At 41.1% G+C, this 20,050-nt stretch overlaps 1 protein-coding gene across 6 annotated transcripts in view; it reads right to left on the reverse strand.

Moving 5' to 3' along the window:
- Positions 1–445: 445 nt before the first annotated feature.
- Positions 446–20,050, reverse strand: part of LOC124487335 — a 38,513-nt gene continuing 18,908 nt past the window's right edge. For 3 of the 6 annotated variants that reach the window (XM_047049585.1, XM_047049586.1, XM_047049584.1), the window contains one exon: positions 8,244–15,898. In XM_047049585.1, coding sequence (XP_046905541.1) covers positions 11,992–14,016 — 2,025 coding nt within the window. In that variant the 5' untranslated portion in view covers positions 14,017–15,898 and the 3' untranslated portion in view covers positions 8,244–11,991. Of the gene's footprint in view, positions 580–8,243; positions 15,899–16,014; positions 16,400–20,050 lie in introns of those variants that run through there. The other 3 variants (XR_006958363.1, XR_006958362.1, XM_047049588.1) reach the window with 2 other exon arrangements.

The raw sequence follows: 20,050 nt of genomic DNA on the forward strand, positions 1-20,050 counted from the left end.
ATTTTGTTCAGAAAGTAGAGGGTTTTAGCACCAGTTATGTGAGAAGAGAAAGATTTAAGGAGGGAGTGATATTTATCAAGGTCCAGACCGTCTTTGGACTTGCGCCATCTCCTCTCAACTGCCTGAAGGGTGGACCGTTCTACACGAATAACATCCGTAAGGAGATTGGAGAAGTGATGCAGTTAAAGTGGTTAACAAGGAGTCGGTGGCAGTGTTAGTGGGTGGGACGAGAACTTGTCAATGGGAGGGAGGGAGGATGTTACAATAGAGGAGAAATGGGAGGGAGATAGGGAGCGGAGGTTGCGGCGGAAGGTTACAAGGGGAGGGGAGGTAGGAGGGGTTGGAAGGAGAGAGACAGATAATTGGATAAAGTAGTGATCAGAAGTGTGCAGTGGGGTTACAGAGGTTAAGTCAGTGATACAGTTACGTATCAGGACGAGGTCTAGCTGTTTGCCTGCCTTGTGGGTCGCCGGTGTGCTCAGCAGCGTCAGGTTGAGCGGGGTGAGTGAGTGTCAGTGTAGGAGGGTGACACAATTTTCTTCATCAACTGCAACGCTGTACTGTAGCCTAGTCTAGTAGCTGAAAAAAAACATATTCACAGCTGTTTACAGTACGTAGGAAGTCAAACGGTGGCACATGGGCGGCACTACCCTTACTTAAATCAAAAGTTTTTCAATAGGCGAAACTATCTGACTAGTGACTACTAATCTCAACTCCATTGCCACAGCCTAAACTTTGTCAATCTGTTCCTGAAAATAATTCATTTCAGCCTAGACCATACAACTGAAGTAACGTTAAATCGAATTCAACCAGCGCAATCGCTACCAAGACAGTCTAGTGGTAGTAGTAGCCTACAATTTACCGGGGCAGCTTCTCCACACAGCAGGGCTATATCGCATTTTGCCTCGTTACTGACAATGATCGCTACCACTGACATTTTTATGAATGATTTTCCCCTAATTAAATGTCAACCTTATTTACGTTTTTGGGGGCATATTTTTAGTTAGCAGATGGTACTATTTGAATCGCAATTCCATCTGAGATAGCTACTGCTGGTAACGTCGTTGTTAAAATAAGCTTCAAAGGGGGTTCTTTATTAATGAATGAATGCAATATGAGTAGGCTAAATGCCTGAAAATATCACAAGAAGGGAAAAACTTACAATGACGTTTAAGTCATAGAGATTAGGTCAATTTTTACACCGGTCTGCCCAATGTATTCGTTTTGATTCAACTATGAGGTTGCTGATCACCATTCCCTCTTGCAGGGGAAATGAGAAGACAACTATTTCATTCTACTCTTTACTCTTAATATTTTGAGTTGTAAATGAGCAGAAAAAATTATGCTTTTAAATCTATGTAATCTTTATAAATAATAAGTAGGCTATGCATTTTTATATAAAATATACAGAAACATCAGTTGTAAAATGTTATTCAAATACGGACCCCTGCAACCAACGCAAGCAAGCACACCCTACAATTTCCCCAGAAATTGTACCCTCTCTAGCTATCATAGCAATATAATTGTTAACACTAGCCTACAATTGCTAAACTAAATCCGCCCTCCAGTTCCCCGACACAAAAAGCATGTTAAAAAGTTAGGCTACTGGATGTATTAATTAATAGTTGGCTTTATTTTGAACGATGTCAAAAAAAGACAATTTAGATTAGTTTAGAGGGTGTTTTTTAATCAACGAAGTAAAGGTCTAAAAAGGTCCTCGACCTACGTAGCCTATTGTTCACGACGTCAATCATGGCGTGTCATTTTATTTTGATTGAAGCGGTGGATGAGGGAGCTGTCATTGTGCACGATTTAAAGGGAAAGTTCTTTCTGGAAGAACTCAAGTGGCCGTGTGCATTGCTTTTACCGTGGTGGATTGTATGATCCATGTTTTACCTCTCGGCCTGCTTAAGAACATTTTTGGCATGAACATGAAGTCGTTTTGCTCTCTTGTTGTCCAACTCTCGACCTTCTACAGTGTACATTTTTATAATATTTTGCCATTTTGCGGAGGAACCCGCATCGTTGCTTGCAGCTATATTCATTATTATATATCTCCGCTAAGTGGCCCAATAGCTCAAAAAGTCCTTGACCCGATTTTTTCAAATTTGGCCCAATGATACAACAGGTCACTCACTACTCCCAGACCCCTAATGGCCCATGTACGCCCATAGGTGGCGCTATAAGCCACACCCAAAGTCTACGTGATTTCCCCAGCACCCCATTATTCCAAAATGTTGGACAACCTCAAGACTAAATATAAGATATGACCACAAGTAACACGTTACTTAATTTAGTCTTTTAGTCGCGAGCCCTCAGCATGTAGCTAAAAGTCTAGCAAGGTTGAGGATACTTTGCTAGGTACCTACGAAAATGTCTTAATCTGCTAGACAGGTGGGTTCCCATTTGTTCTTTGGTTGAGCAGTCTCACAAGCCCAATTTACCCAGCGTCATGGAGCCGACCAGCTAAATAGTTATTTAAGACTTCCATGTACAGGCCTACGTAATGTCATATGAAATAATGTATTGAACTCAATCTTGTGTGATGTGTTGCAGGATCGTTCAGTGGTTTAGGTTTAAAGGGGCAATTGACTGTTTTTTTGGGGTATTTCACACTGTTCCTTAAGGTCTCCGAATAGGGTATGTAACATTGGTTGGGTTGAAAATGGCCCGGGTGCTGTTCTATGCCCTCTTACAGATCGTTTGAAATGTTCCCGGGAAAAAACACTAGCTTTTCTCCTTTTATGGTATGCTCATTAATATTTAGATAAGCTGCGCGCTGATTGGTTGGTTATCAACGAGTGAAGCTGGGAGCAAAAACGCAACACGGCCAACAGCAGCACTCGCTGAAACACTGAAGTTGGAGACTTGAAATAAAAACGCGCAAATAAATCTATTGTGTCTACACAACACTGTTTTCAACAGATTGACTATATAACATTTCAAATGATAACATTACTTGTTTCCACTTCTGTTGTTGAAGCAAACTGGATTGACTTAGGTGGGTAGAACATTAGGCTACAGCTTAGCAACCAAACGTTGTTGCAATCGTGATTCTACTCGGCTTCAGTTAGCTAGCTAGGCTAGCTCTAGATATCTTGCTGTAAAATAACATGACAAAGATCTGGACAAACATGCATCGTGAATTGTAGATTTTCATTACACAGGTTATTTATTTGAATGAAACACAGTCAGGAACATGAATCAACGTTAGCCCCATTGCCAATAAACTAGGCTAAATTATCACACATTCTATGCTCTTGCGTTAACTAGCAAGCTAAACTTGTTTACATGCCTACAGTCTAGGTGTTACTAGTAACAGTTACTAGCAATGCTAATGTATCCTGTATCTAAAACCTGCCTTTCTCCAGTTCTTTCAAATAGATTATCTAGACAGGCGTTAGCAATAAGCCAGACTGCAGTTCGTTTTCTGGCTATTTTTCGGAAGCTTCCCTTCTAATGCCGACTACAGCTAGTCTAGCTAGAGTCATTTGATGTGTGTAGAAACGTATTTAGCATTCTACCTGGTATGCTATATACAGGAAACGTTAGCATTGCTAATAACTGTTAGCACAACATCTTACTGTCCTTATAGCTTGCGGTTGCAATGAGCATACGGTTGGAACAGCACCTCTTTCCAGGTTCAGCTTCCTAGCATATCCTTCTTGAAATTGTCCAAGGTTGTCAAAACTGTCTTGGGTGAAATGTTCAGAGCAAATGAATGATTGAGTGTCGAACTTCGCCTGGATCTTCTCATAGACAACAGCAGCCATGCCTGTTGAATGTTTGGCTCCTTGGGAAGACTGTAAGTGTTAGCCTTCCCTGTACAGCCTGGAACACAGCATTTACGACCGTGGTCCATAATCAATATCCTTGTTATAATTCAAAACGTTCTTCTTTGTAATTCCTTATAAGTAGCCTACACAGAGCAGCGCGCAGCTAAACTAGTATCGGAGATAGACGCTACCTCTGGCTGGTCTGGATGTAAATTCTGGGGCGTGACAAAGATACAGACCAGAGCCAATAAGAGGGCGATCACCGGTCCTACGTAGGACCGGTGGCTTTGTTGAAAAGCTAGCGTTTTACAGCCAAATTTTTTCTTTTTGAGATTTGAATAGGAAAGAGGTGTCAATAGACTTTGATATTCACGGTATGTTCAGTTTACCCTCCGAACTGTCGTTTTTCAACAATGACAAGGTAAAATCGGTTTTGCAGTCAATTGCCCCTTTAAGATTATATAACAGTAAGTAAAATAGTCTGGTTCAGTACATAAGTGAACGCCATTTTGCTACCATATACCTAGCTATAACTTAGCTTCATTTTGCTTGATTAAAGAGTTTCTTGATTCAAGAACTTCATGCAAATATTGCTTTTCATTATAGTGGATTATTAAGGAACATAACTAGTAACGTTGCCAAACACTGTTGGTGTGTAGCAAAGAGGATAGAGAGACTGACTTGTAACTTTAATGCTCATGAGTTCAAATCCCCATTCAGCCTATTGTTGTTGAAGTCGTTTTGCTCTCTTGGCTAAGTCCAACACCGCCACCGCTGCCAGAGCAAGACAGGCAGCTTGGCAAAACATCTGTAGTGGTTAGAACCAAAACTGTATTGTACTGTAGCGAGTGGTATGTGACAGTGGAGCGAGTGGTATGTGACAGTAGCTAGTGGTACGTGCCAGTGCCTCTACTGGCACATGAAAGTTCCTGTTCTGTTGATAATGGTACGCAAGTGACTCGTGGCAGTTGCATTGGGTGTCTTGCAGCTTTTGTTTACTGTTGTGTAACTGCCCCACGGCCATTTTAGAATAGGAGAACTATAAGCCTAAAGCTATAAACTTTTATTTTTTAAATATAAGTTAAACTATTCGTGTTAACAGACTCCAAACCATACTGTTGATGTCTCACTACAAGCTCACCATACAAAGTAGTCGATTTAGACTTTATACTGCATTTAGTGTAATGGTGTGACTGTAATGTAAAGCAGACTGGTACACACGTAATGAATTTGAAACAAATATTTTACTTAGAGTAACTGAATTTAAGCGTGCACATGAGCCACCGTTGTATGCACATTGCTGTGTTGTTATCAGCACCTCATAGTGGCGTATATCATTAATTGTAATAACTGGAGTCAATAGTAGCCTACATTTGCATTTCGATACTCTGAGTAAATATAGTTGTTAATAATAATTCATTATTTTCATATGAAGAGCCATGTAAATAAATAACACCCTATGATTGTAAATGTACTTTCTGGGTATTATACATATTGGAAACTACAAACTCTCCTGGATACAAATCTGTTTAAATCACTCAGATATCTTTATCACAACTGACGTTACATCATTTTACAGTCGACCTGTGTCAAAAAGTGATATGGAAGAAAATCCCTTTGTTCGTAATGACGTTGTGAATGTAAATGTCAGTTTAAGTATATGCTACATTAATAACTTCTCAGCAAGTTATTTCATTGATCAGTTGTTATGGGCTGCTGCAGCACTCAAGAGCAGGCAAACTGAGCATTTGATTTGACATGGCTTAAAAATCTTGCCAGCTGACATGTCCAAAAACCATTGAAATTAACAGTTTTTAATAAGTAATCATATACTTTTTTACATTACAATGAAGTTTAGGGTGTTACCTATACGAAACATCAAAAATGTCAATTTTGACAGAAAACAATTGTCGATCTTTTATGGCTTTTAGCCAACAATGAACGGCCGCGACATCCACGTTTTTCCGCAGGCCGCCACACATGTTTAAAAAATAAACTTTTAAAAAATAAAATAAACGCCTGTTCTCCTATTCTAAAATGGCCGCGGGGTAGTTACATGACAGTAATCAAATGCTGCAAGACACCCAATGCAACTGCCACGAGACACTTGCGTACCACTATTAACAGAACAGTAACTGTCAAGTACCAGTGGAGGCGCTGTCACGTACCCCTAGCTACTGTCATGTACCAGCGGAGGCACTGGTATGTACCGCTAGCTACTGTTACGTACCACTAGCTCCACTGGCACATACCACTAGGTGCCAGTAGAGGCACCGACACGTACCACTAGCTACTGTCATGTACCAGCGAAGGCACTGGTATGTACCACTAGACACTGTCACGTACCACTCGCTCCACTGGCACATACCACTAGCTACAGTACAGTACATTTTCGGTTCTAATTGCCTCTCCCAAAAATTGCTGATAAGATAAATGCGTAATTTTCTTGAAAATGTAGGCTATACGGTCATCTTAAGTGCCTCATTACCCCAATCAATCAGATCACATGTGCCTGCTGGCAGTAGGCTTACTGTAAATTAACCATCGAATGAGATCTTGCTTGCGAAAATAATCATCTCTCAACTCTTTCAGAATAAGTAGATAAAAACAAGAATATATGTAGGATATATGTACTGAAAGCGCTTATATATCATGTACTATATATGCATGTAGCGTTATGTGTAAATCCCTCTTTGATTTCATTGACTGGGACATGGCCAAGGAATATGATGAATTGATTCATCAGATGGTTAAGCTCCAAGTACACTTTTCTTACAGCTTTCTTACATGTACCTGACGCAAAAAACGTCAAGGCTATGCAGAGAATCTGAAGCACAGTTCTAGTTTCAAGTAGCTTATTATCAATTTCTTCACATGTCAAGACATAAAATGGAATTAAGTTTCCCACTCTCCCACAGTGAAACATATAAAAAGCACAGCACATGAACTTATGCTCCTGTATGTGAATATGTAACGCTATGTTTTAGGAAATGTCTTATGTGTCACAACACATAAGACAAGTTCATAATAAAGCATAAAGCTTGCTGCGGCGTGTGATATTTGCAATGTACTGCCCGAGAAGGTCTTGCAAATAAATGAGTCCTTGTCAGCTGAATCGATAGCCTATCGCTCAAACAAGAACTCATCCGTGTGAAATAAAGGATCTTGGCGATCACGAAGAACTCTATTGGTATGGAATAATCGAACTATAATAGCATCTTGGTCAACTGGGTCTCTCAAAAAGGGAGCTGCCATGTTATTTTGCGGGGGTGTGGCAAGCTTATCCTTGCACGGACTTATGTCGTTAATAATTGTACATATACCAATGACCATTTGTTCGTTCGTTCATTCATTCATTATTCCACAAATGAAAACAACACTGATCAACCATTAAAAAAAAATCATGAAATATGATATATAAAACTGTACGAAACAGAATAAGGAATAACAGATTAAGGACACTCAGTCCTCACTGTCAGTGTCAGGACAGTTATCTTCCAGTTCCTCAGTTTCTTTTGTGTTGGCACAATAACAACAACCACGTAAGTCTTTGCAACACAGTCCTGCAAAAAAACAAACATCTGCTTGTCTCACAGGCACTTTTGCAGCCGCAGTGTGCACATGAGTTCTGGATTTTATAAATTTTTTATCAAGTATTTATCAATATGCAGATTGGGAAGAAAACCAGACCTCTGACAATAAAATGAGAACACAGCACCAGGCTTAGGTCACAATCATGTCTCTTTCGACTCTGAAGGCCGGAGGACCATCTTTTATAGGGCACAGGAATGTAAACATAGATAGTGACAGTCAGGCAGTAGGGCTGGGCGGTATGACGGTATATACCGTGCAACGGTAGAAATGTGTCTACCGGGAGAGATTTGGCTATACCGTTTCAACCGCGGTATACTTTTATCTGTGTTTAGTCTGTGTTTCCCACACAGACTAATTTGTGGCGATGCGCCACAGAATCAACACCGCCACATATTGCGTTTCGTAAACATTTTTTTTTAGCACTATTTAGGTTGAACATGCAGCGAATTCTTTCAGCTGCATTTCCTTTCCCTGCTCTCCCTCCGTCTCTGTCACTTACGCGTCTTTCTCACATACATAGTCACAACGTCAGCACACGTTAGCAACGATGCATACATTCTCCGTTCTAGTAAGACAGACAGCTACATCAGCTGGCATTTAAGCTAATGCTGAATGCTAGCTGATCTAGGAAAGTTCAGGCTACTTTTCGCTAGGTACCTACGAACATGTCTTAACATGTCGTTCTTTCTTTTGGTGAGAAGTCTCAGGAGCTAGCTACTTACCAGTTAAATAGTTATTTAGCACTAGCGTTGCTACTTGCATATGCAGAAATTATTTGTTTGTGGTTGATTTTGTGATTTTGGATGAATATTTAATAAGATAAAGTTCTGTGTAACAAATTATTAACAAAGGAATTATTTTTACCCTCCTCCCGTTTGTCTGAGGGCATTACGGATCCGTATTGCGCTGTGAGTACTAGGTCACCACGCGGATGGTGTAGCTCTCTTTGCGACAACACGTACACAGGTCGGTTCTTTTGAACGGGCGTTTATTGTTTTGCACTTCTGCTCTTAAGGCATCCACATCACGCCGTGAGAACTATGTGAACGAACATAGTAAGCACGTCAAATACATTATACATTACTGAAGAAACAAAAACACAAATTGTGCTTAGCACCAAATATAAATAAAGCTTCAAATGCAAGATAATATACCTCATTGGCTGCTTGTCTTGAAAAGAGGTTCTTAAATCTGTTTAACTGTTATTGTTCTTCTTGGCCTTAACAAAAGTGTAACTCTGTCAGCTTAATTGGCACAGCTCTGAAACGTGCTATTTCTCTGGTCCATTAACAAATTCAACAGCAGTGGAAACCACAACATAGAACTTTAGTTCCGAGGGGAACAAAAAACACAATAAATAAATCTAACTGTTACATCACATTAATTTAAACCAATACATTTTCTATTTATTTACTTTATGAGATTTTAACATACATTTCGTATTAATTATGCATCATAACACAGCACATATTTAAACAGCACTTACACTCCCACTAAATCACTCATTAACTTAAAATGTGAGATTTCCTTTACCAAAATAAAAATTATGAAAATAATCAATAAAATGCTTTTAGTCAGTATAGATGTAACATTATGTATGTGACTTTAGTTAGCCTCTAGTAAAGTGACTACCTTGTGGATCGGCCTTTCAAGGTTAACTGATCTAGTGTGTGGTTTTCCCTTATCAAATGTTGTGTCAGTGAGTAGTAGCTTCAGTTTTCGCACCATGCCGTCTGCACTGGGATGAGCTTCTATAACCCTGGCAAGCTTCCACTCATTTCTTGGTGAGCTGTCATCTTGTAGAATCACAATGTCATCTACTTGTGAGTTTCGTGATGTTCTTTGCCATTTCTGGCGTTGTTGTAGGTTTAGCAGGTATTCCTTTTTCCATCTTCGCCAGAATTCATTGGCTAGAAATTGCACTCTTTTCCACCTTTTACATAAATATAGGTCTTCTTTACAAAACTGCCCAGGCGGGGGCAAGATTATCGATGATTTCATGGTTAGTATGTGGTTGGGAGTGAGAGGTTCTGGACCGGTAGGATGGTAAGATGTTCAACACTCAGTGGCCTGCTGTTGATTATAGCCATTGTTTCGTAAAGGAATGTCCTCAGAGTTGTGGTGTCAAGTCTGCTTGCAGACTTGTCAAGCATGGTAGTCAGAATATTCCGAATTGTTCGAATTTGGCACTCCCACACTCCACCCATATGACTTGCTGATGGGACATTCATTACAAACTCACAACCGATTGCTCGGTGACGTTGTTGATCCATTCCCTTGAGCAACTCAGAAAAGACTCTCTTAGCACCCACGAAATTTGTTCCCTGATCGCATCTCAATTGGCGTACAGGACCTCTGATAGCTACAACTGTTCGAAGTGCATTTATGAAGGTGTCTGCTGTCAAGTCATCCAGCGTCTCGATATGCACTGCTCTAGAACATAAACAGGTAAACAACAATCCATACCGTTATAATTCCTTTCTTCCTTCCTTCACGATGAAAGGGCCGAAACAGTCAATACCACAGAAGGTAAAGGGAGGGGATGACTCTGTTCTCTCTTCTGGAAGATCCGCCATTTGTTGAACTTCTGTATCTCCTACATTGTACGCACTTGTAAATGTGTGAGGAGACTACATTTCCACATCCCAAGATCCATATTCCGTTTGCACGCAACTCGTTCATAGTCATGCCTCTTCCATGGTAATGAACACGCTCATGATGATATTTGACGAGCAGCCTTGACAAATGAGATTTTTTCAAAAGTATTGCGGGATGTTTTATGTCATGATGCAAGGCTGATTGGGATAGCCGTCCTCCAACCCTGAGGACATTTCTTTTGTCCAAGAAGGGATTTAACTGGTGCAACTTGTTGCACCTGTTCAGGGTAGGTACTTTCTGAGATTTAAGTCTGTAGATGCCTTCGGCGAAGGCTTCTTCCTGCACCAGCTTGATAATAAAAATGTCTGCTTCTCTTCTTTCTTCAAGACTGGTTGCTTCATTCGTTCTTGATTGAAGTCCCTTGAATTCCCTGACAAACCTCTGGAGCCTGGCGACAGCTCTCACTGCTCTGGACCAGTCCGAAAACTTAATGAAGTGGTTTACCATTGAATGTACTTCCGTCGTCCTGACTGTGTGGACGTGGGTTTTGTGAAGCTCAGGGTCGGTCACTTCTACTTCTCCCACCATCTGCTCTTCAGGTGGAAGACTCGGCTGCCAAAGAAAGTTGGGTCCTTTCAACCAGTTAGACTCTTTCAGCTGAACTGCAGTCAGTCCTCTTGAGGCACAGTCGGCTAGGTTATTTTCGGAACTGACATGTCGCCATTGTTCAGGATTTGTGCTTGATTTTATGCGTTGGATCCGGTTTGCTACAAAGGTGTGAAACCTCTTGGCGTCATTGTTCACATAGCCGAGGACCACATTTGAGTCTGTCCAGTAACACTCTTGCAAGTTTTCAATCTCAAGCTCCCTTTTGAGAAAGTCACCATTTCAGACTGAAGTCACAGCTGACGACAATTCAAGTCTTGGGATAGTCATTTGTTTGGTAGGGGCTACTCTTGCTTTCCCCATGACAAGTGAGCAACTAATCCGTCCTTTTTCACTTATAGCTCGAAGATATGAGCATGCACCATATCCAATGAGACTTGCATCAGAAAAGTTGTGAAGTTCATATCGCCCAACCTTGCCAAAGCTTGATGGAAGGTAGCTTCTTGGAATCTTTAGGGCTACGGGGTGAGGCAAATCCTTGAGCCATGACTCCCATTGTGGCAGAATGTGCTCTGGGAGATCCACGTCCCAGCCTACTTTGTCTTTGCATAACGTCTGGAGGATCTGTTTGCCGACTAGTATGAAAGGAGCCACAAACCCCAGCGAATCATAGACTGAAGCGACAGTAGAGAGAACCCCTCTCCTTGTCAGTGGATTTTCCTTGACTATGACCCTGAATTGGAATTCATCAGCTTCGACACACCACTGAACTCCAAGTGCTTGCTCGATGTGAGGATCTTCTAGGGCCATGTCCAGATCCTTGGCTTGGGCACGTTTTGCAAGTGGTATTGCACTCAATCACTTCTTTGTTGTTTGAAACAAACTTGTGTAGTCGGAGGTTTCCAGTTCTGCACAAGTTTCTTGACTCTTCCACCAGATGAATGGCTTCAGCCGGTGTCCATACACTTATTAAGCCATCGTCGACATAAAAACTTCTCTGGATGAACTTGATAGACTCTTCGCTAAATCTTCCATGACCCTGCGATGCCAGATGTTTAAGTCCAAAGTTGGAGCAGCCAGGGTATGAAGCTGCCCCAAACAGGTGCACCCTCATTCGGTACACCAACGGATTGGAGTCCAGATCACCTTTGTCCCACCAGAGAAACCTTAGGTAGTCTTGATGTTTCTTTGCAACATGAAACTGGTGGAACATCTTCTCAACGTCACACATTATGGCAACTGGACCCTTTCTAAATCGACATAACACTCCAACTAATGTGTTAGTCAAGTCTGGCCCGGTCAAGAGGTGATCATTTAGGGAAGTTTCCTGGTAGCGTGCGGAACAGTCGAAAACCACGCGAATCTTGCCTGGTCTGTGGGGGTGGTAAACTCCGTGGTGTGGAATGTACCATGCTGGTTAGTCATTGAGATCAGGTGGTGGAACCTTCTCAGCATCTCCTCTGGTTATTATGTCATTCATGAAATGAACATAATCCTCGTAGTATTGCTTATTTCTCCTCAGTCGTCGCTCTAATGAGGTAAGCCTATGGACTGCACATTGCTTATTGTCTGGAAGATTAGGTTTGTCTGTCTCGAAAGGAAGCGGGAGCTCATAATGGCCGTCTTCTTTCTGCCTTATACCTTCTTTCACTTTAAGCAAGAAAAGAAGATCTTCCTGAGAAACTAAGTTATCATCTGTAGCGTGATCTGTGAAGTCGGATTCAAGGACCTTGATTATGTCTGTTAGGTTGATCTCTTTGACTCGAGTTTTGCAGACAAAGTGTACTTCTTTCTTCAGCTCAACGGATGGCTGCACGGCGGGTGTCACTTGTCGCACTATGATTCTGTGACTGGTTCCTATTGCGTCGCCGTAGTCACTTGCTGGATTCGAGCAACCGACGATGCTCCAGCCGAGGTCAGTTCGCTGTGCATATGGAAGATTTTCTTCACCACACAGGATCTCTCTTGGAAGAAGGGCTTGATGACAATTATAGCCTATCAGCAGACCTACTTCGCAGTCAAGTGGTGGTGGAATCTTGTCTGCCAGTTGCTTCAGATGACATTTTAGAGCTGTTTCAGCGGTTGGAATGTGCGATCTGTCGGCAGGAATAAACTCTCGTGTAAAAAGTGGTGGCAATTGGATCCTTTTCTGTAAATTGTATCCTCTCACTTGTAGACTTGTCAGTTTCCGGCATGATATGACTGTCGACCTTGAAGACATTGTGGACAGGCGCAAACTGACATTCTCTTTTGTTGTGTTGAGCTCTTGGGCCACTTTGTCTAAGATGAAAGTTGTATCGCTCTGCATGTCTAAGAGCGCATAGACTAGAACTTCTTGATCCGGCTGAACCCAGACTGGTATTATTGAGGACGTTTGTGTGTTTAGGCCTTCTTGTACGACTCTGTTTGTAGTTGCTGTTGCAGCTATTTCTTTGCTACCTGTTCCGTTCTTTGCATTGTCGCGACCTTTTAGAGGTGTTGACCTTTGATTTAGTTTGAATTTGTCATTATGCAAACATGTTGGATGTCTCTTCTGACATATTTCACATGTGCCTTTGTTTTCACACATTTTTGAGTGATGACCAGTCTTCAAGCATCCAAAACAAAGTCTTTCAGCTTGCACAAACTTAACACGATCCTGAATCGTTCTTTCAATGAACTTCCTGCACTTAGCTAGGACGTGTCCTGTTCCTTTGCAGAAGACGCATGATGAGATGTTGCTCTGTGTTGTGTTTGTGGATAGTGTCTTTGCTTGAATGGTTTGACTTCGCAGTTGCTTTGGTTTCTCGCTTTCTATACTCTTAAGAGCTTGTATTGAGGAAATAGGATCACAAGCGAGATCGGCTTCCTTCGATAGAAAGTCTACAAACACTTTGAATGGAGGGTACTCAGAAGTTGCACGTCTGGCTTCCATGGCTTTGCGGTTCCAACTGGATACCAGCCAATCCGGCAACTTCAGCAGAATTCTTTGACTCTCATTGCAGTCATTAAAAACATCCAGTGTCTTAATCTGGGGCATTGCAGCTTCGCAGCTCTTGAGAAAGTCTGCAAAGTCTCTTAGCTCACAACCATTCCTAGGGTTTATCTTTGGCCATCCGTGCAGCTTGTCTCTGAAAGACTTCCCAATCATGAATGGGTCTTCGAAACGTTTTTCTAACAGCTGCCAGGCTGAGTCGTATGCTGCACCAGTACCTAAGAGGAAAAATCCTTCAACAGCTTTCATAGCGGCCCCTCGTAGGTACTTTCTTAGGTAATACCGTTTTTCTTTCTTTGGAATGTTTTTCCTGTCTATTAATGTTTCAAAGGATAGGTGCCAATCTTTGAATTTCAAAGGATCTCCAGTGAATACTGCAGGCCTTGGAGTTGGGAGATGATTGGAGTTTATGGCTTCCGCTAAATTGTTGACCAGATCAGAGCTATTCTGCACGTGTGGTACAGACATTGAAGTTGGTAAGGCTTGTGATACAAATTCCGGACTTTGAGAACCGGAAGCTTGTCTTGTAACTGGTAGGTGTTGAGGAATGAAGGATGGACTTGAGGCATGGAGGGCTTGTGTTGTGACTGACAGTAGTTGAGGAATGACTGGTGATGTTTTGGAGTTGAGAACTTGAAGTTCTCCTGCTGGTTCAACTTCATGCAGAAAGTTGGTTGGCTTTTTCTTCAAAGTTTTCTTCGACTTGATCGTAGACCTTTACTCGGGCTCTTGCAGCATTCAGCTTCTTTATTTCTTCTAGGCGTTCAAGCTTTCTACGCTTGTCTTGAATCGCCTGTTTTCTAACTAGGTTCTCAGATTCAAATTGTGCCAGGAGCTGTTTACCTTCAGCTTCTAGCCTTTAAAGTTCTGTCTCTTCCCTTTCTTGTTCATCCAACACTGCCAAAACTTCCTTGGATGCGGCAGCTTCAGCTGCAGCTTCATTTCTTTTGACTGAGTGAATGCTAGAGCGAGTAGAACGACATTTCGAATGACGAGAGGGTGACTTTGATAGAGAACCTGTTGAGTCTAGGATCGAGCCCACATCAGGCCAAGGTTCATCCTCCTGATCTGCAGTATACCCTTTAAGTTGTCTTTCTGCCATTTGAATGATGAATCTTGACAGCGATATGCACAGGTCAACTCTGCGTCGCAGGCTTGGTTCAGGAGTTTGCATTCGACGTAACTCTTCATAAATGGCCTGTACATCCGAACAGGTTCCTTTTATGTTGTCAGTCAATTCGTTTAATTCTTCCTCAGAGGCTGTATCAGACAATATGTCCTTGCCTATTCTTGCATGATACTTCCATTTCTCATGGATGATTCTGTACCGACGCTGAACACTCTTCAGCTTTTCCTCTTGAAGTTCTTTTCCTTTCTCTGTTAGTGTTCAGGTTCTTTCACTTCTTCGTATTCTTTCCACTACTTCTGTAGACTCAGTGTCTGTAACTTCGGGTTGAGCAGATGATAGGGCATATTCCTGGCAGGTCTCAGTGCTTGTGTCTGACATTTTGAGATGGCTATGGTGTATGTAGTTATTGAGTTTGATTTATATTAGGCTGTGTGAATGTGAGGTACAATAAGCCTAAATGTTGGTTACAAGGAAGGTGAAACTATATGAATGCCTTAACTGTGTGATGACTAGTTGAGTAGTCTAATTTTAAAACTTTAACATTGCATCAAGAAAACAATCTGAATTTAAACTCGGCTACACTTCAAGTTGACTTCAATTTTCAAACATGAAAATAAAATATATTACTTTGGCACATATAAAACACCTTGTAAACCTTAATCAGTGTGCTTAGGAGTTAATTAAATAATGTATCACTTTACATACTACATATTTTCACCTTAAACTCAAAACGTATTAACTCCCTTATGGAGTGAAATTACCTTTTACAGTACACCTTGTAGCATGTAACAACCGGATATCAGCATATTGAATTCATTCCCAAAACATGAAGGCTAGGCACTGCAATGCTAGGTTAATAGAGCTGAGTCCTTGGTGGCAATTCCCAAGTTGAACCACTTCTCACACCACTTCAACTTGAATGTAGTGGTAGAGCGCTTCTTGGTTTTAGCTTGAAAAGTTGCGCTTTCGACACAGTCTAATCACCGGTGCTTGCAGTTGCTATTGGCGACAACACGTACTGGGCATTGCTTATCTGCTCGGCTAGCTTTTCGATGAGTTGGTACTGCGGCGGCGGTCTTGTAGTCTCTCCTACCCGTGTTCGGCAGGTGAGTTCTCACTGTAGCTCTCTTCGCGACAACACGTACACAGGTCGGTTCTTTTGAACGGGCGTTTATTGTTTTGCTCTTCTGCTCTTAAGGCATCCACGTCACGCCGTGAGAACTATGTGAACGAACATAGTAAGCACGTCAAATACATTATACATTACTGAAGAAACAAAAACACAAATTGGGCTTAGCACCAAATATAAATAAAGCTTCAAATGCAAGATAATATACCTCATTGGCTGCTTGTCTTGAAAAGAGGTTCTTAAATCTGTTTAACTCTTATTGTTCTTCTTGGCCTTAACAAAAGTGTAACTCTGTCAGCTTAATTGGCAGAGCGCTGAAACGTGCTATTTCTCTGGTCCATTAACAAATTCAACAGCAGTGGAAACCACAACATAGAACTTTAGTTCCGAGGGGAACAAAAAACACAATAAATAAATCTAACTGTTACATCACATTCATTTTAACCAATACATTTTCTATGTATTTACTTTATGAGATTTTAACATACATTTCGTATTAATTATGCATCATAACACAGCACATATTTAAACAGCACTTACAGATGGCATGACTGCGCATCAGCCAATCGAAACGCTCGTACTAGTAACTTTGAGTCTTGTTTTTAACTCAAGTGTTGTCTCATGTGAGGCAGTTGTTTTTGTTTGTAATAAATAATCAAGTGTGATGATGAAGTACGGTATGGTTATATAGTACCATTTCTTAATTAAATTACTATACTATACTATTACTATAACGCGCAAATAAATCTATTGTGTCTACACAACACTGTTTTCAACAGATTGGCTACATATAATTTGAAATGATGACGTTAGTTGTTTCTACTTCTGTTGTCGAAGCCAACTGGATTGATTTAGGTGGGTAGAATGTAAAATGTATAATGTAAGCACACAGGAAATCGCAATTTCTTCCACACGTGCCAACCATGTCCATCCATCGTGCCACTCTGTTGACAAAAATCAGCTACCTTATTGGTATAGAACGATCACGGGTCGAACCGTGCCATCAAAATCATATTACTCTCTCTGAAGAAACTAGTTCTGCATAAAACACGCGTTGACAATCGACTGGAATTGCTAAAGGTTGTATAGATGCCAGACTGTGGAGCGGGATTCATTTTCCAAAAGACTTTTCGTGGTTCACCTTGCGGCCTATTAAGGAGAGCCTGGCCACTCCCTATTAAGCCCCATTGTACCAAATTTTGTTGCCGTTCCACCGGTATGGAACGCCGAGTTAGTCAAAATTAAATAAATAAATAGGTAAATAAATAGATAAATACATACGTAAATAAATATGGCTATGAAAAACATTCTGAAATTAAAAAAAAGATGAATCCATTTACCAACATCAATAAATAATTAAATGTATTTCTTTTTTTAGTTTTTGTAAACACAACATTTATTTATTTCATGGGACTTTTATTTCCTAATGCCACATTTATTTATTTTTTGAGACTTTTACACACCATATTTATTTCCATTTATATTTCCACACCACATTTATTTCTGTGCTGTATTTATTTCTGATCTCACATGCAAACGAGAGATGCGTGGCTATCTTCAGACCAACGCAGCTCCACACAAGATCGAAGGCAGATAGGGACACCTAGATTCGGTAGATTATGGAAGACATTAGTCGTGTCAGAGATTGTATGCTGGCCTTATAGATCAAATTGATCAGCATGGCTTGTCAGGATGTATTATTTTGGCACACATTGTAGATTATGTAAAGGGACTTGGGCGGATAAGTGCTCTACACAGAACATAGATATTGAAGTCTTAAATGCCACCCAGGAAGACGTAGTGGTGGCAGTAATTGTTAGCATTGCAGACGAGTTACACGTCACACAAGCTAAATCAATGTTTACAAAGGTAACTTCAGCGCTACGTCGCAGCTATCAAAGACCATGTCCTCACACGTAGGCCACTATAGGTCACCGCCATCACTCCCATTGGGAACCAATGATAAAAAGGCAGAAACGACACAGACATTGTGGGCAAAGCTTGTTTACACAGTACGCTTTTGATTTCTTACAGTGCGATGCCACTGTCACCCCCCATACAGGTAGCTCTACAGCCATCCCCTTAGCACAGGTGCTGGACACCCGCGTAGTTATCGCCCTGGTTTTCAGACTACCTGGTTTCTGTAAGCATGCGAGTTGTGCGTTCACCTAACAGCAGCAGCTGCCGTTGGCCTCTATCACCAGATTCATCACAAATTCACACAACATTCAACATTATTGGCGAATTTCAAGTCGCATCTCATATTTGCTGCTGTAGGCTAAGAAAATAAAACAGTTGCAAGGTGGCATGAAATGGGATTCGATCGAACTACAGCAAAAATACATGATTGTTGGTCCGTTGAAGCTTTTCAGGCTCATGGATGAAAGGAGCTTGTAGTCACAAATTTATTGGCATTCAAGCAACATTTTGTATGGCCTGGGTTCATCGAAAACAGCTGGTTATCGTGGGCACACCAGAAAATACCAGAATGTGTAGGCTAATCGCATAGGCCTTTTTGGGGTTGTTTTGAGGCAATAGCCAAATTTCCCACGATACCACAGCCCCTTATGAAACTACATCTTACAAATAAGCCTACTTAAATCGTCACTGCGAACCCAGACAACAGGTTACGATCAAAATACGCTAAACCCTAAATGAAGATTCTTGTTGTGGTTTTCTACACTTGCCGTCTTGCACACAAACACGGTGCTTGATAAGTCTCAAACCATTTTAAGACTTAGCACTTATCCGCCCAAGTACCTCTACAAAATCTACAAAGTGTGCCAAAGTAATACATCCTGACAAGCCATGCTGATCAATTTGATCTATAAAGCCAGCATCCAATCTCTGACACGACTAATGTCTTCCATAATCTACCGAATGTAGGTGTCCCTATCTGCCTTCGATCTTGTGTGGAGCTGCGTTGATCTGAAGATAACCACGCCCCTCTCATTTGCATGTGAGATCGGAAATAAATGCAGCACAGAAATAAATGTGGTGTGGAAATAAATGTGGTGTGGAAATGTATGCGGAAATAAATGTGTCATGTAAAAGTCTCAAAAAATAAATAAATGTGGCATTATGATATAAAAGTCCCATGAAATAAACAAATGTTGTCTTTACAAAAACGTCATATTGAAATAATAAATGTATTTATTTATTGATGTTGGTAAATTGATTCAGCTATATAATTATATAATGCTATATTTATTACCATCTTTTTTTAATTCCAGAATTTCTTTCATAGCCATATTTATTTATGCATTTATTTACCTATTAATTTATTTAATTTTGACTAACTCGGGTTACATACACCGGGAGTGATCACGGTCAGAGCCTGTTTAAGGAGAGCCTTGCCACTCCCTATTAAGCCCCATTGTACCGAATTTGGCGGCAGTTCCACAAGAGTTCCACTGGGGGTGATCGTAAGCGAGTGCATGATGAATGGGAGTCTATGGAGCTAAATGGCTAAATTTGTCTCTTTCATCTGATTGTCATTGTTGCCCATAACATGCTAGCATTCTGCTAATGAATGCTGATTGGTTAGTGAAGGACTGATACAAGCAACAACATTAGCAAGCCAAAACTCTTTGGAGCGTGTGTATTGACAGGGAGAGCCTAACCTGTCAGCTGTGTTGTCGATGCCTTGAGACAAAAAAGGAAGTGACCAGAGCTTGCCGTAAAGCAGTAGCTCTGGTCGTACGATGTGTATGACGTCAATGACATTTTCAAAGGCTTTTTACAACAGAAAGGCGACTTAAAAAAAATCTAAAACCCAGCAGTGTGTATTTTTTTTGCCTCCTCTCTCAAATTCAACATTCAAATTACTAGACAAAGAATTATATCTTGAGAGAAGTGGATTTTGAGGGGTATAGCTCCATAGACCTCCATTCATTCTGCACTCGACCGTTAGCACCCTCACATGGAACTGCAACCATATCAGAACCCGGAAGTTTCCCGAGAGTAGCAGTTCTCTCCATAGACATAATAAAGAGTAGCCTAGAAGCCGCATCAACCGCTACTGCCTACTGGCGCTGACGAGCCGTGGAGCCGCCATCTTGTCTTGGAAAGGTCCACCCCTCCACTCAGTGTAATCTGTTTGGCTGGGGCAATGAGCTGCCAGCGCATTTAATCATACCGAACTGAATACCTAACTGATTTTCATGCCGTTTGTTTTGCTGCAAAGGTCATACATGTAGCTATGATACAGGACATGGTTATTATTTTCACAAAATACAACCAAT

Source organism: Hypomesus transpacificus, chromosome 26, assembly GCF_021917145.1.
Source record: "Hypomesus transpacificus isolate Combined female chromosome 26, fHypTra1, whole genome shotgun sequence".
NCBI lineage: Eukaryota > Metazoa > Chordata > Actinopteri > Osmeriformes > Osmeridae > Hypomesus > Hypomesus transpacificus.